Genomic DNA, 15,260 nt, shown 5'->3' on the forward strand with positions numbered 1-15,260 from the left:
GAGAATCAATATGAGAGGTGATTGGGCAACATATAGCCAATTGTTAGTGAAAGAAGGAGGAAAATGGAAAGTGAAACCATATGAACAAGTCAAAAAATATGTATATGATTGGTTGCACTATTATCAGGTAAATGAAATGTTCAGGAAAGATGTAAGAGAATGGGGCTATGTAGATAAAGATTCAACATTCCAGTCAGAAATAGTAAACAAGGAGGTTAAAACTTTGTCAAAAATGTATAACTTGCTGTTAGAATGGAATTTAAAAGATGAAGAAGTAAAGTCGGTTATGATTCACTTGGCCAGAGATTTTGGTTACAATATACAGTTGGAAGAGTGGGAAAAACTATGGAAGGAGAACTTAAAATTTACTGCTTGTATGGCATTGAAAGAGAATGTGATGAAAATGTTTTATAGGTGGTATATTACACCGGTAAAATTGGCAAAAATGTATAAGACCTGTAATAAGTGTTGGAAATGTAAAGAAAAAGAGGGTTCCTTCTACCATATGTGGTGGGAATGTAAGAGAGTGAAAGATTTCTGGGAAATGATATACAATGAGTTGAAGAAGATTTTGAAATATACTTTTACAAAGAAACCAGAGATCTTTTTGTTAGGCATCTTGGGAAAGGAAATTAAGAGAAAGGACAGTAAATTTTTCCAATACGCAGTGACTGCAGCAAGAGTGTTACTGGCACAAAGATGGAAACAACAAGAAATACCGACAATGGAGGACTGGAGGTCCAAGTTGTTAGACTATGCTGAACTGGATAAGATGACTGGAAAGACTAGATACTTAAGAGACCAAAAGTTTACAGAAAACTGGGGGAAATTTGTTAAGTATCTGGAGAGCATAAGTGATGGCCAAATAACGCTAGAAGGTTTCTAAAGAGCACTGTGAATATATGAGAGACATTGTCAAAAGGAAGGTGAGGGAAAAATATAGCTAATGACAATGGTTAAAAAAAGAAATGCGGAAATTAATAATGGCTACGAAAGATTTACGGAAAAGCTGAAGGAAGTCCAAAAATCAAAGACTAAGAAATCGAAATGTGAAATGTGAAAATAATGTATGTTTTGTTTGTTTTGTTTTGTTGTAAATTAATAAAAATTATTTATATAAAAAAAAGGAAATGACATGTTAAAAATCAATAAAAATGTATATAAAAAAGAAAGAAAATGTTGAAATAATTTTCATTGCGGGGGTGGGGGGGAACTGAGGACTTGCTCACAAATTTATTTACAGCTGCACAAATTATGATAGCTAGGAAGCGGAAGGGGCAAGCAGAATATAAGATGGAAGAATGGCATAAAGGGGTGTGGGATATAGCTACTAATGATAAATCAACATGTGCTGTTAAGAAATGATTTTGAGGCAATGTGGAGGGTGTTTGTAGAATTGGTACTGTTAAAACGGAAAAGGGTCCAACCATCGCAAGAGGCGTTGAAATTTTGGGAGGTTGGATAGTTACAATGCAACGGTCTCAGTGGTGGGGCGCACATTTTCATTCTTATTTATGTATGATTGTTCCTTTGTCAAAAATATAAATAAAGAAATAAATAATAAGGGGGGGGGGGGACCACAAGAGCAAAATGTTGCACAGCGTTGGTATTAGAAAGGCGAAGGGCCAAAGAGATTTAAAGTATCAGGTCTTCAACACGCCCTCAGCAACGTCAAGGGCGCTTTATAAATTTAATAAATAATAATAACGCGAGGAAAAGCTGGTGTGTGTTGAACCACGGGCGATTTGTTCCAGGAGCTCTGCTGGATACTCAAGATAACCTCACAATTGAGTATACATGCAGAACTGCAAAAAATGCTAAAGATGTCTTTCAGTAAAAAACCAGAGGCCTACCTCCTGGGAATAACAGATTTGGATATTCCACAAAAGAGGAAGGGTATCTTTTTATATGCCACGGCGGCAGCAAGAGTTTTGATCGCAGCAAAATGGAAGAGTAATAAAATCCCCTCTATTCAAGATTGGATCCAAAAGCTGACAGAATATGCTGAATTAGATGGTTTATCAGAAAAAAATAAAGAATAAATCAAAACAGGAATTTGTTTTTAAATGGGAGGTTTTCAAAGAATATCTGAAAAATAAATATAGTAGCTTAAATTCTGTTGCAGCATTCGAGGAACTTCAGTAATAGTTGTAAGGTAGATATAAGAAATTAGATTTAATGAGAATAAGTTTAATTATATAAAAAAAATGTGTATTGGCAATAAGTAATATGAATTTGAAGTATGGAATAGACGGGAGGTTGGGTCTTTAGTGTTAAGACCAATAGATGTTTTATTGTTTGCTAAGAATATTATGTGTCTATGGTTATTCTTGTAATTTGTGTATAATTTGGTATTTTTGTTTGTTTGTCTTTCTTGTTGTATAAATAAAAAACTTTTTTTAAAAAAAAGATAACCTCACAATTGGTGGAACGGTCTCCCTCAAGAGGTTCCTTGGAGGTTTTTAAGCAGAAGATGGATGACTGTCTATCAGGGATGTTTTAAGTTGAGATTCTTGCATTGCAGGGAGTTGGATGATCCTCCAATTCTATGAGAAATTGGAATTCCACCTAGCTGCCCTAAAAACAGTACACCAGAACACACTGAATGCAAAAGAAGAATCCCATTGACCAGGCGAAGAATCTTTGGCCCTCTAGAAGTTGCGGAACTATTTTTTGATGTCTATTTGTTTGGAGATGTTGGGGAAGAAATAAGCTTAAAGGGGTTAAAAGTAAATAAGTGGAAAAGTAGTGAAAGTTGGAAGGAATTTGCCGACTGGATTAATAACTGGAATACAAAGAGGGAGGTGGGAGGAGGCCGAGAAACCAAGTTAAGGAAGAAGGAATTTGAAAAATGAAATTTTTCTTTGTTTTGTCTGAGTGTTTTTGTTTTGTTTTTTTTTGAAAGCTTTTGTGTTGGTGGGGTGGGGAAGAGGGCTCTTTTTATATGTATTTTTTTGGGTTTTTGTATTTCTTTTTTCTTTTCCCTTTATTTTTTTTTATTCTTTTCTCTTTTTTGTATGCAGTTGTGTTATTGGAAAAATCAATAAATATTATTTTTAAAAAAAGAAGAAGAAGTTGTGGAACTATAAAAAGCAGGAAGTACCAACAGTGGAAGAATGATGGAATTCTCGGAGCTAGCCAACCCGACTGGAAGAGTCCGTGACCAGAAGGAGGAGGAGTATCAGGAAGAATGGACGAAATTCAACGACTATTTTGTTAATTATGTTAAGTTAAATTAATTGGGGGGGGGGGACTTGCAAATACCGGATAGGCTTAGGATTTAAATATGCAATACGTGATGATTCAATATGTTGAATACTGAATTGGTTAGAAAGAAAGATGTTAAGTGATTAAGTAAATTTTATAAGAATACTGAATTGGAAAACCGTTAAAATGATATCCATTGAAACCCAACCATGGGGATACGAGGAAGTCACTTAACAATGTTCATTAGATTAAGGCTCAAAAAGGCTATGATTTATGTTTGTTTATTTGTTTATGTGTTTGTTTATCTGTTTGTGTGCTTAAATATTTGTGAAAAAGCCAATAAAAAAATTTCAAAAAAAAGGAGTAGTAGTTGCTGAACTATAACTCCCATCAGCACCAACAAACATGGTCAATGGCCAGGGATGATGGGAGCTGTAGTTCATGAACGTCTGGAGGCCCAAAGATTCCCCATGCCTGGGTTAGGGCCATCGTTCCCTCCATTTCCAACGTTCAAGTTGTGGGTGCGAATCCTTGAGAGCCAGTGTGGTGTAGTGGTTCAGAGCGGTGGACTCGTAATCTGGTGAACCGGGTTTGATTCCCTGCTCCTCCACATGCAGCTGCTGGGTGACCTTGGGCCAGTCACACTTCTTTGAAGTCTCTCAGCCCCACTCACCTCACAGAGTGTTTGTTGTGGGGGAGGAAGGGAAAGGAGAATGTTAGCCACTTTGAGACTCCTGAAGGGGAGTGAAAGGCGGGATATCAAATCCAAACCCTTCTTCTTCTTACAGAGAGGAAACAGCGCCACATAAGTACAGAAAGGATCTCTCTCAGGTTTGAAGGAGGGCAAAAAAGCTTTAGGAAAAGCAACATTAAGGAGAAGCAGGGCACCAAAACACTGGCGATGACCAGTGGCTTCAGAATTCTGACTGGGAGGGAATGGGAAAACAGAGGGAGGTGAAGGTAATGGGATGGAGCGGCTTGAATCCTGAATGGGGAATGCTCCACACGGCAGCAACTTTTGGCACAGGTCAAAGTGCACCTGGACTCCTTACTTGAATCAGCACAAGGACGTCATTGAAGAGCAGAACCCGGTCAGATCTTCCTGTGCTGGGATAGAGGGCAAGATTCCGGCTGTCTTCCAGCAGCCTCCTCTCAGGAACGCAAAGAACATCCTGGAAGAACAGAGTTATTTCATCATTGCGCAGTATACCTGAAGGAGCGTCTCCACCCCCATCGTCTAGCCCGGATACGGAGGTCCAGCTCTGAGGGCCTTTTGGCGGTCCTCTCATTGTGAGAAGTTTCAGGGAACCAGGCAGGAGGGCCTTCTCGGTAGTGGCACCCGCCCTGTGGAATGCCCTCCCTGTTAGAATTCCTGTTCCATGATTGCAGTGATGGGATTGTTGTGTATCACATGACGGTGTATGTTTTGACTCCACAAAGTGGGAAGTGACGGAGACAGGATGTTTGTGTTCCTGTGTTCCGTGAAGGGGGACTATTGTCCTTTGTTCTTTTTCTCTTTGCTGTCTGATGCTAGAGAGAGAGGGAGCCATATTGCAGTGCTCCGTGTGTGTTTATATGTAAATAAAGTAGATTAGCCAAAATGCTGAGTTGCTGAGGTCTGTTATGCGAGCTGCGAAGACTCTGCGGATCCCTAAGTATGCCGATGTCTGTTGGTGTTGGTCGCTGTGATATTCGGGCTGAAGAAAGCTTTTGAAGCTCCTGAACTGTTGACCAGGAGGGAGAGAACATGCCAGTCGGGCATGTGTCTCTGCCAGGGTCCTACTCGAGTGTAGGACTAGTTCCTGACACTCCCGTCAGATGTCAAAAGTGCAGGACTAGTGGCGGACATGTAAAATAGTAAAGGAATTCTGGGAAATGAATACAGTGGTGCCTCGCAAGACGAAAAGAATCCGTTCCGTGAGTCTCTTCGTCTAGCAGGTTTTTTCGTCTTGCGAAGCAAGCCCATTAGCGGATTAGCGGATTAGCGCTATTAGCGGTTTAGCGGCTATTAAAGGCTTAAGGGATTAGCGGATTAGCTGCTAAAAGGCTATTAGCAGCTTAGTGCCTTAGAAAAAGGGGGTGGGGAGCGGAAAAAAACCCTCCAGGAATTGCAAGACATTTTCGTCTTGCGAAGCAAGCCCATAGCAAATTCGTCCTGCGAAGCACCTCCAAAATGGAAAACCCTTTCATCTAGCGGGTTTTCCGTCTTGCGAGGCATTCGTCTTGTGGGGCACCACTGTATAATGAATTGGAAAAAAAAAATGTTTAAGATAACTTTTATCAAAAAAAAACCAGAAGCTTTTTTTACTAGGAATAATAGGAGATGAAATACCAAAGGGTTTTAAAAGACTGTTTATGTACGCGACGACAGCCGCAATAATGCTTCTTGCCCAGAAGTGGAAGGAAGAGAAAGTCCCAATCAAAATAGTCCAAGATGATGGACGATGCCAAAAACGGCAAAGGTGACAGTGAAGATGAGGCAACAAGATGAGGAAAAATTCAATGAAGAGTGTTTGGAAAATATAGAATACCGTAGGTATTTAAAAATGTTAGCAGGATTGTTGTAACACTTATAATTTTTTTAAAGTTAAAAAAGAATACAAAATGAATGAGGAAAACGTAATTAGATGTAATAGAAAGAATAGGAAAAATTGGAAATCAGGGGTGGGTTAAGTCTGGGGATTTGAGTAATCTCAGATGTGTAAAAATGGGAAATGGTTTAAATGTATAAGAATATTATTTAAAAAATGAAAATAAAACTAATGGTCCAGCTCAACATAACATCAAAACATGTTGATGGGATAGCATGATCCTCTTAATCTCAGGGTTCGAGCCCCACGTTGGGCAAAATATTCCTTCATTGCAGAGGGTTGGGCTGGATGACCCTTGCGGTCCCTTCCAACGCTCCAATTCTATGATCCTGCATTTAGCCAAGGCAGTGCCGGATTTGCGTATAAGCTAAACAAGCTATAGCTTAGGGCCCCACTCTTTTGGGGGCCCCAAAAAATTGAAAGCAAGAAAAAACTGGATGTACATTTCCAAAATATAAGATACAAAACAAATAAAACCTACACACAGCAACAGTGTTGTGTAGGCTCCTATGGTGTAAGTCATGGGCGCCACCTACTAGCCTGCTCCCTAAAATATCACTGGTTTGCTCATTTCTATATATAGGGTGCCTACATTCTGCTATTCATAATTATTAGTAAGGTAAAGGGATCCCTGACCATTAGGTCCAGTCGTGGCCTACTCTGGGGTTGCGGCGCTCATCTCGCTTTACAGGCCGAGGGAGCCCGTCATGTGGCCAGCATGACTAAGCCGCTTCTGCCGCAGCGCACAAAAACACCATTTACCTTCCCGCCGGAGCGGTACCTACCATATTTTTTGCTCTATAAGACTCACTTTTTCCCTCCTAAAAAGTAAGGGGAAATGTGTGTGCATCTTATGGAGCGAATGCAGGCTGTGCAGCTGTCCCAGAAGCCAGAACAGCAAGAGAGATCGCTGCTTTTGCTGCACAGCGATCCCTCTTGTTGTTCTGGCTTCTGAGATTCAGAATATTTTTTTCCTTGTTTTCCTCCTCCAAAAACAAGGCGCGTCTTATGGTCTGGTGCGTCTTATAGAGCGAAAAATACGGTAATTATCTACTTGCACTTTGATGTGCTTTTGAACTCCTAGGTTGGCAGGAACAGGGACCGAGCAACGGGAGCTCACCCCGTCGCGGGGATTCGAACCGCCGACCTTCTGATCGGCGAGTCCTAGGCTCTGTGGTTTAACCCACAGCACCACCCGCATCCCTCCAGGGGAGCCCTTAGACCTCTCCGAACCGTTTCCCTGCTGTGACGCACCGTGAACTTGTGGCCCAGGGACTTCCAGAGGTTCCGGGTGAGGTTGGCTTCATCCAAGGCTTGACAAATGAACAAGTGAAGCTTTGCAAACCCTTCGGCAGCTTCGCTCACTTCTTTAACCAGGTTCTGTTAGGTGGGGATAAAACAACAACAACATAGATCTTCAGAAATCTTTCCTTTTTTAAAAAAAAAAAAAATCACCAAAAGGCAGATCTACACCACCGGAAAAGTGGATGTTATTTCTTTATTATATTGTATTATATTATTGTCGTTTTGTTTGCAAAGTAGCATATAACTCCTACCGCACAAAAATCCTTGGGAATCTAGCTCAGGAAGCATGCTGAGAATTGCTAGGAGACATCCTCCACTTTTAGCACCATGCATAAAATTGCAACCTATCTGAACACATAATGTCCATTCCACACTTACAAGGAATCAATCTTTTAGCCTGTGGAACTCCCTGCCCATTGAAATTAGGCACCTTCACTATACTACTTCCCAGCACATGCTGAAACCTTTTCTGTTTTGGCAACCCAGATGCATAAGCTAAATACAATTTAGTTTTTTACTGCTATTTCTAACTCCTTGTATTATTTATATTATGATTTTTCTTAGGCCACATCGTTTTTAACTTCTGGTTTCTGTCCAAAAAATGTACGTTATGTAAACCACTTGGCAGTTTATTTACAAATACAGTGGTACCTCGGGTTACGTCACCAAAATAAAATAAAATAATCTGCACAGACAAGTCTAACAGCTTACAGTGGTGCCTCGCAAGACGAAAGTAATTCGTTCTGCGAGTTCTTTCCTTGAGCGAGTTTTTTTGTCTTGCGAAGCACCACTGCAGTTAAACACTAACAACAGCGGGGAGGGGCGGGGAGAAGCAGGGCAGCTGCCGCAGCCGGTACCTCGGACTCACCTGTGTGGCTGCTGGAGGGCGGCGGGGCTCAGGAGCGCGACTCCGGCTGCAACGCTGGCTGCTAGCGGCAACGGCTCTCTGAGGGGAGTGCACGAGGGCGGTGGGCAGCGGCGCGAGGCAGCCGGAAGGTCGGCCGTCAGCCGGAAGGTGGGAAGGAGCCAGAGGAGCGGGGAAGCGTGCGTGCGTGTGTGCAGTGACCGTCGCCATGACAGGAGAGGCAGGGCTGTTTCGTCTAGCGAAGCAAACCGTTAGGAAAATCCGTCTTGCGAAGCACCTCAGAAAACGAAAAACCCTTTCGTCTAGCGGGTTTTTCGTCTTCCGAGGCATTCGTCTTGCGGGGTACCACTGTATTTTAAATTATTTTTATATATCCTTTATTTATTTATTATTGCATTTCCTCCAAGGATCTCAAGGTGATGCGAAGCGGTTCTCCCCCTCCTCAATTAATCCCCCAAACCACAACGCTGATTCTGTGAGGTGGGTAAGGCTGAAAGGTGGCGACCGAGCCAAGCTCACCCAGTGAGCTTCAGGGCCAAGTTGGGGGTGTGAACCCAGGTCCCCTGAATCCTGGGTCCCAGCGCTCTAATCGCTATGCAACGCTGCCTACTGGAAGGTGTACAGGATCCATTACCTGGCCAGGAGCTTCCTTGAGCTGGGAGAAGACCAGGCTGTACTTGTGGAGGTGCTCCCAGAAGGGCTTGTGAAGCACAGTGTGGAGAGCGACAGCGATTGACGTCCCCGGGGAGAAGTCGCTGAGGAACTGCTGCAGCGACGGCTTGTGGCTCTTCCAGAAATCGCTGCAATGATTCAGAGTTGGCAAGACAGAAACAAGCTGTGAGTGGTGTGGGATGTGAAACGCAAGAGCAGTGAAGTACAGCATTCCTAGAGTGAACATGTTTACCCATGGGGAGGAATGTTTGTCCAGCCAGCAGGTAAACTTCCTGTTTCCTTCTGGGCTGGGACAGACTTCCTCTGCATGTGACTAGAGGTGGGCGTGGCCTCACCTGTGCAGGTAATGACAAAAACACAGGGCAGGGCAGCCATCTCTCTCTCTCTTTGACTACATGCATCAAAGAAGCAACATCTGCTTAGATACTCTCTTGGCCTCCAGCCAAGGGAGGACAAAGGGACTGCCTCTTTATGAGATAGTTTCCAGGTGTATGTTACTTTTCTAAGCTAAGTCTGCCTTCCGGGATCCAACTGTGAACAGAATGATGTGTGAGTAAACCTTTTTATACTTTTATAGAAGACCATGTTGTGTCTTATCTTTTATGAGGGAATAAGATGTCTGCTTCTTGGAAGAAAAGCAATGACAAACCTAGACAACATCTTAAAAAGCAGAGACATCACCTTGCCAACAAAGGCCTGTATAGTTAAAGCTGTAGTTTTTTCAGTAGTGATGTATGGAAGTGAGAGCTGGACCATAAAGAAAGCTGATTGCCAAAGAATGGATGCTTTTGGATTATGGTGCTGGAGGAGACTCTTGAGAGTCCCATGGACTACAAGAAGATCAAACCTATCCATTCTGAAGGAAACCAGCCCTGAGTGCTCACTGAAAGAATCATAGAATCATAGAATAGAATCATAGAATCATAGAGTTGGAAGAGACCACAAGGGTCATCGAGTCCAACCCCCTGCCAAGCAGGAAACACCATCAGAGCACTCCTAACATATGGCTGTCAAGCCTCTGCTTAAAGACCTCCAAAGAAGGAGACTCCACCACACTCCTTGGCAGCAAATTCCACTGTCGAACAGCTCTTACTGTCAGGAAGTTCTTCCTAATGTTTAGGTGGAATCTTCTTTCTTGTAGTTTGGATCCATTGCTCCGTGTCCGCTTCTCTGGAGCAGCAGAAAACAACCTTTCTCCCTCCTCTATGTGACATCCTTTTATATATTTGAACATGGCTATCATATCACCCCTTAACCTCCTCTTCTCCAGGCTAAACATGCCCAGCTCCCTTAGCCGTTCCTCATAAGGCATCGTTTCCAGGCCTTTGACCATTTTGGTTGCCCTCCTCTGGACACGTTCCAGTTTGTCAGTGTCCTTCTTGAACTGTGGTGCCCAGAACTGGACACAGTACTCCAAGTGAGGTCTGACCAGAGCAGAATACAGTGGCACTATAACTTCCCTTGATCTAGATGCTATACTCCTATTGATGCAGCCCAGAATTGCATTGGCTTTTTTAGCTGCCGCGTCACACTGTTGGCTCATGTCAAGTTTGTGGTCAACCAACACTCCTAGATCCTTTTCACATGTACTGCTCTCAAGCCAGGTGTCACCCATCTTGTATTTGTGCCTCTCATTTTTTTTGCCCAAGTGCAATACTTTACATTTCTCCCTCTTAAAATTCATCTTGTTTGTTTTGGCCCAGTTCTCTAATCTGTCAAGGTCGTTTTGAAGTGTGATCCTGTCCTCTGGGGTGTTAGCCACCCCTCCCAGTTTGGTGTCATCTGCAAATTTGATCAGGATGCCCTTGAGTCCATCATCCAAGTCGTTGATAAAGATGTTGAATAAGACCGGGCCCAAGACAGAACCCTGTGGCACCCCACTAGTCACTCTTCTCCAGGATGAAGAGGAACCATTGATGAGCACCCTTTGGGTCCGGTCAGTCAGCCAGTTACAAATCCACTGAGTGGTAGCATAGTCAAGACCGCATTTTACCAGCTTCTTTACAAGAATATCATGGGGCACCTTGTCAAATGCCTTGCTGAAATCAAGGTAGACTACATCCACTGCGTTCCCTTCATCTACCAGGCTTGTAATTCTGTCAAAAAATGAGATCAGGTTAGTCTGACATGACTTATTTTTCAGAAATCCATGCTGACTATTGGTGATCACAGCATTTCTTTCTAGGTGCTCACAGATTGTTTGCTTAATGATCTGCTCCAGAATCTTCCCTGGTATTGATGTCAGACTGACTGGGCGATAATTATTTGGGTCCTCTCTTTTCCCCTTTTTGAAAATAGGGACAACATTTGCCCTCCTCCAGTCTGCCGGGACTTCGCCTGTTCTCCAGGAATTCTCAAAGATGATTGCCAGTGGTTCTGAGATCACACCTGCCAGTTCTTTTAATACTCTTGGATGCAGTTCATCTGGCCCTGGAGACTTGAATACATCTAAACTAGCCAAGTATTCTTGTACTATCTCCTTAGTTATTCTGGGCTGTGTTTTCTCTGCTGAATCATTTGCTCCAAATTCTTCAGGTCGGGCATTGTTTTCTTTATCGGAGAAGACTGAGGCAAAGAAGGCATTGAGGAGTTCAGCCCTTTCTGTGTCCCCTGTTTGCATTTCACCATCTTCTCCTCTGAGTGACCCCACTGTTTCTTTGTTCTTCCTTTTGCTACGAACATACCCATAAAAGCCTTTTTTGTTGCTTTTAACCTCTCTAGCAAGCCTGAGTTCATTCTGTGCTTTAGCTTTTCTGACTTTGTGTCTACACGTGCTGGCTATTTGTTTGAATTCCTCTTTGGTGGTTTCCCCCCTTTTCCATTTTTTGTACACATCCTTTTTTAATCTTAACTCAGTTAAAAGTTCTTTAGATAGCCACCCTGGCTTCTTTAGGCACCTTCCATGTTTCCGTCTCATTGGTATTGCCTGAAGTTGTGCTTTTACTATCTCCCTCTTAACAAACTCCCAGCCATCATGAACTCCCTTTCCTTTTAGTATTACTGTCCATGGGATCTCACCCAGCACTTCCCTAAGTTTTATGAAGTCGGCTTTCTTAAAGTCAAGAAATTGAGTCCTAGTATGCTTGGCTGCTCCTTTCCGCTGTATAGTAAACTTCAGAAGAGCATGATCACTTGCGCCTAATGATCCTTCCACTTCTACCCCATTAACCAGGTCATCAACATTGGTTAGGACCAGATCTAAAATGGCTGTTCCTCTTGTTGCTTCTCCCACTTTCTGGACAATGAAGTTGTCTGCAAGGCCAGTGAGGAATCTGTTTGACCTTATGCTCTTGGCTGAGTTTGACATCCAACAAATATCTGGGTAATTGAAGTCCCCCATTACTACTATCTCCCTTCCTTTTGCATGCTTGGCCATCTGTTCCAGGAAGGCATCATCTATGTCCTCCGTTTGGCTTGGGGATCTATAGTAAACTCCCACAATGAGGTCACTGTTATTCTTCTCTCCCTTAATTTTGACCCAAATGCTCTCACTTTGGCTTTGAGGTTCTAAATCTTGGATCTCTTCACAGGTATACACATCCCTGACATATAATGCCACTCCTCCTCCTTTCTTGTCTGGTCTGTTTCTCTGAAATAGATTGTATCCCTCCATTTTTACATTCCAATTGTGGGACTTATCCCACCAGGTTTCAGTGATGCCTATTATGTCATATTTAGTTTGCTGTACCAAGAGCTCAAGCTCATCTTGTTTATTTCCCATGCTTTGTGCATTAGTGTACAGACATTGAAGTCCGTTAGTCATTAGTCATTAGTCAGGACAGATCCTGAAGCTGAGGCTCCAATCCTTTGGCCACCTCATGAGAAGAGAAGACTACCTGGAAAAGACCCTGATGTTGGGAAAGATGGAGGGCACAAGGAGAAGGGGACGACAGAGGACGAGATGGTTGGACAGTGTTCTCAAAACTACCAGCATGAGTCTGACCAAACTGCGGGAGGCAGTGGAGGACAGGAGTGCCTGGTGTGCTCTAGTCCATGGATCATGAAGAGTTGGACATGACTGAACGACTAAACAACAACAACCAGAACAGTTATTATAAAGGCTTTAGCGAGCCTGAGCAAATGCATCCGCTGTGAGTTTAAAATGGGGAATGTTACTCTGCTAAATTGTGAACTTGTTAACACAAGTTGGAAAGGCTATAATCAAACAATATATCGTTCTCCTGCAATTCCTGAACATTCCCACAAGCGGGAGGCCAGAGGATGAATTAATGCGACCACAAGTCATGCCTCGGTGTGGATTCTATTACAGCAAATTTGCTCTCTGTGTGTGATAGGGGAATCCTAAGGCTCCTTCATATAGAATGCTTTTGTAAGAACATAAGAATAGATCAGGCCAGTGGTCCAGCATCCTATTCTCACAGTGGCCAACCAAATGTCTATGGGCCACCAGCAAGCAGGATTTGAACACAAGACCTCTCCTCTCCTGTGGTTTCTAGCAACTGGTCTTCATAAGCATCATTGTCTACCAGCTCCATCTGGTACGCAGGATGAGACCCTCCCTGCCCGCAGACTGTCTCACCAGAGTGGTGCATGCTCTGGTTATCTCCCACTTGCACTACTGCCATGCGCTCTACGTGGGGCTACCTTTGAAGGTGACTTGGAAACTATACTTAATCCAGAATGCGGCAGCTAGACTGGGGACTGGGAGCGGCCACCAAGACCACATAACGCCGGTCCTGAAGAACCTACATTGGCTCCCAGTACGTTTCCGAGCACAATTCAAAGTGTTGGTGCTGACCTCTGAAGCCCTAAACGGCCTTGGTCCAGTAGACCTGAAGGAGCGTCTCCACCCCCATCATTCTGCCCGGACACTGAGGTCCAGCTCCGAGGGCCTTCTGGCGGTTCCCTCTCTGCGAGAAGTGAGGTTACAGGGAACCAGGCAGAGGGCCTTCTCGGTGGTGGCGCCTGCCCTCTGGAACACCCTCCCATCAGATGTCAAGGAAATAAACAACTATCCAACTTTTAGAAGACCCCTGAAGGCAGCCCTGTTTAGGGAAGCTTTTAATGTTTGATGTTTTATCATGTTTTTAATATTCTGTTGGGAGCTGCCCAGAGTGGCTGGGGAATTCCAACCAGATAGGCGGGATATAAATAATAAATTTACCATCATCATCATCACCACTGCCTCCAACTGCAGAGGCAGATAACAGCCATCCTGGCTAGTAGCCATCAATAGACTTAATAATAATAATAATAATAATAATAATAATAATAATAATAATAATATATTACTTATACCCCACCCATCTGGCTGGGCTTCCCCAGCCACTCTGGGCGGCTTCCAACAAAATATTAAAATACAGTAATGCATCAAACATTAAAAGCTTCCCTAATTAGAATTGACTAATTCTCTTTTAAACTCATTTAAAGTGGAGAGAGAAAGGTCTTTCTCCCTCCCTCATTACCCTAGAACTTGTGGACATCCGATCAGGCTGAATGTAGGAATATTCAGGACAGATAAAAAGAAATTACTTCTTCATGCAGTGCAGAGTTAAACTACGGAACTCCCTGCCACAGTGATGGCCTCCAACTCTTGCGCTCAGATCCTGTTGGTGGGTTTCCCATAATGGGCATCTGGTTAACTGCTGTGAGAACAGGATGCTGGACAGATGGGCCACTGGCCTGATCCTGCAGGGTCTTCAAGCACGCTACAAGCCACACTCACCTTTTATTCCTGGCAGCATGGTCAAAGACTTGGGTCACGACACAACTGGTGAAAGTGGAGAAGTACCTGTTTAAAATAAATCGGGACAAGCATTAGGCTGCGTGTCTGAGCTCCCCGGGACTGAAGGAACTTTGCTGGCAGTAGGAGTACAATATGGGCATGTCTTTAAGTTAACATCTTACATTAAAAACCTGACAGTACCAAACTATCGAAGGCTTTTCACCAAAGCCAGACTAAATGTCTTTCCTTCTGCAGTGTTGGATGGCAGGTTGAGAGGAGTTCCCTACCAGGACAGACTTTGCTCGTGTGCCCAAGACATCGATTCCATAAAACATATTTTGTTTCACTGTGCAAAATATGAGCAGGCCAGGGCAGAACTGATACTACCCTTGCTGGTACCTTTCCCGGGAAAATCAGAGGCTCTCTATGTCAGGTTCCTATTGGAAGACCGGACAAATGCTAGAACAGTGACAAATGCAGTGGCAAAGTTTTTATCGGTGGTTGCAAGAACCAATGATCCCTATATTCTGAACAAAATGCTTCTTTAACCTGGAGGTAGGCTGTATGAATTGTGTATTGCTTTGTGATGATTTGTTGGGTCTCTGGACCATAATAAAGATTGTTGTTGTTGAAGGAACTTTGCAGACGTTTTGCAATGATCTTTTACGAAAGTTTGATGGGAAGGTCAGGGCAAGCTAACAGGTATCTAAAGCCATTTGCAGATAACAAAACATGTATTTTATCAAAGTAATTGTTGAACTGAAATGCAATGAAGAAGTATATTAATAGTGAAATACAATGAAGAAGAAGTATATTAATACAGTGGTACCTTGGGTTACAGACGCTTCAGGTTACAGACTCCACTAACCCAGAAATAGTACCTCGGGTTAAGAACTTTGCTTCAGGATGAGAACAGAAATCGTGCGGCAGCAGC

General features: G+C 43.2%; 1 protein-coding gene across 4 annotated transcripts in view; it reads right to left on the minus strand.

Annotated features, from left to right (window-relative positions):
• Positions 1-15,260, minus strand: part of ALS2CL (ALS2 C-terminal like) — a 105,194-nt gene that overhangs the window by 39,629 nt on the left and 50,305 nt on the right. For all 4 annotated transcript variants that reach the window (XM_083406169.1, XM_083406172.1, XM_083406170.1 and 1 more), the window contains exons 4-7: positions 14,327-14,392; positions 8,603-8,768; positions 7,053-7,178; positions 4,260-4,379 (exon numbers count right to left, since the gene is read on the minus strand). In XM_083406169.1, the coding sequence (XP_083262295.1) occupies positions 4,260-4,379; positions 7,053-7,178; positions 8,603-8,768; positions 14,327-14,392 (478 nt within the window). The remainder of the gene's footprint in view (positions 1-4,259; positions 4,380-7,052; positions 7,179-8,602; positions 8,769-14,326; positions 14,393-15,260) is intronic.

Source organism: Podarcis tiliguerta (genome assembly GCF_965153285.1).
Source record: "Podarcis tiliguerta genome assembly, chromosome: 12".
NCBI lineage: Eukaryota > Metazoa > Chordata > Lepidosauria > Squamata > Lacertidae > Podarcis > Podarcis tiliguerta.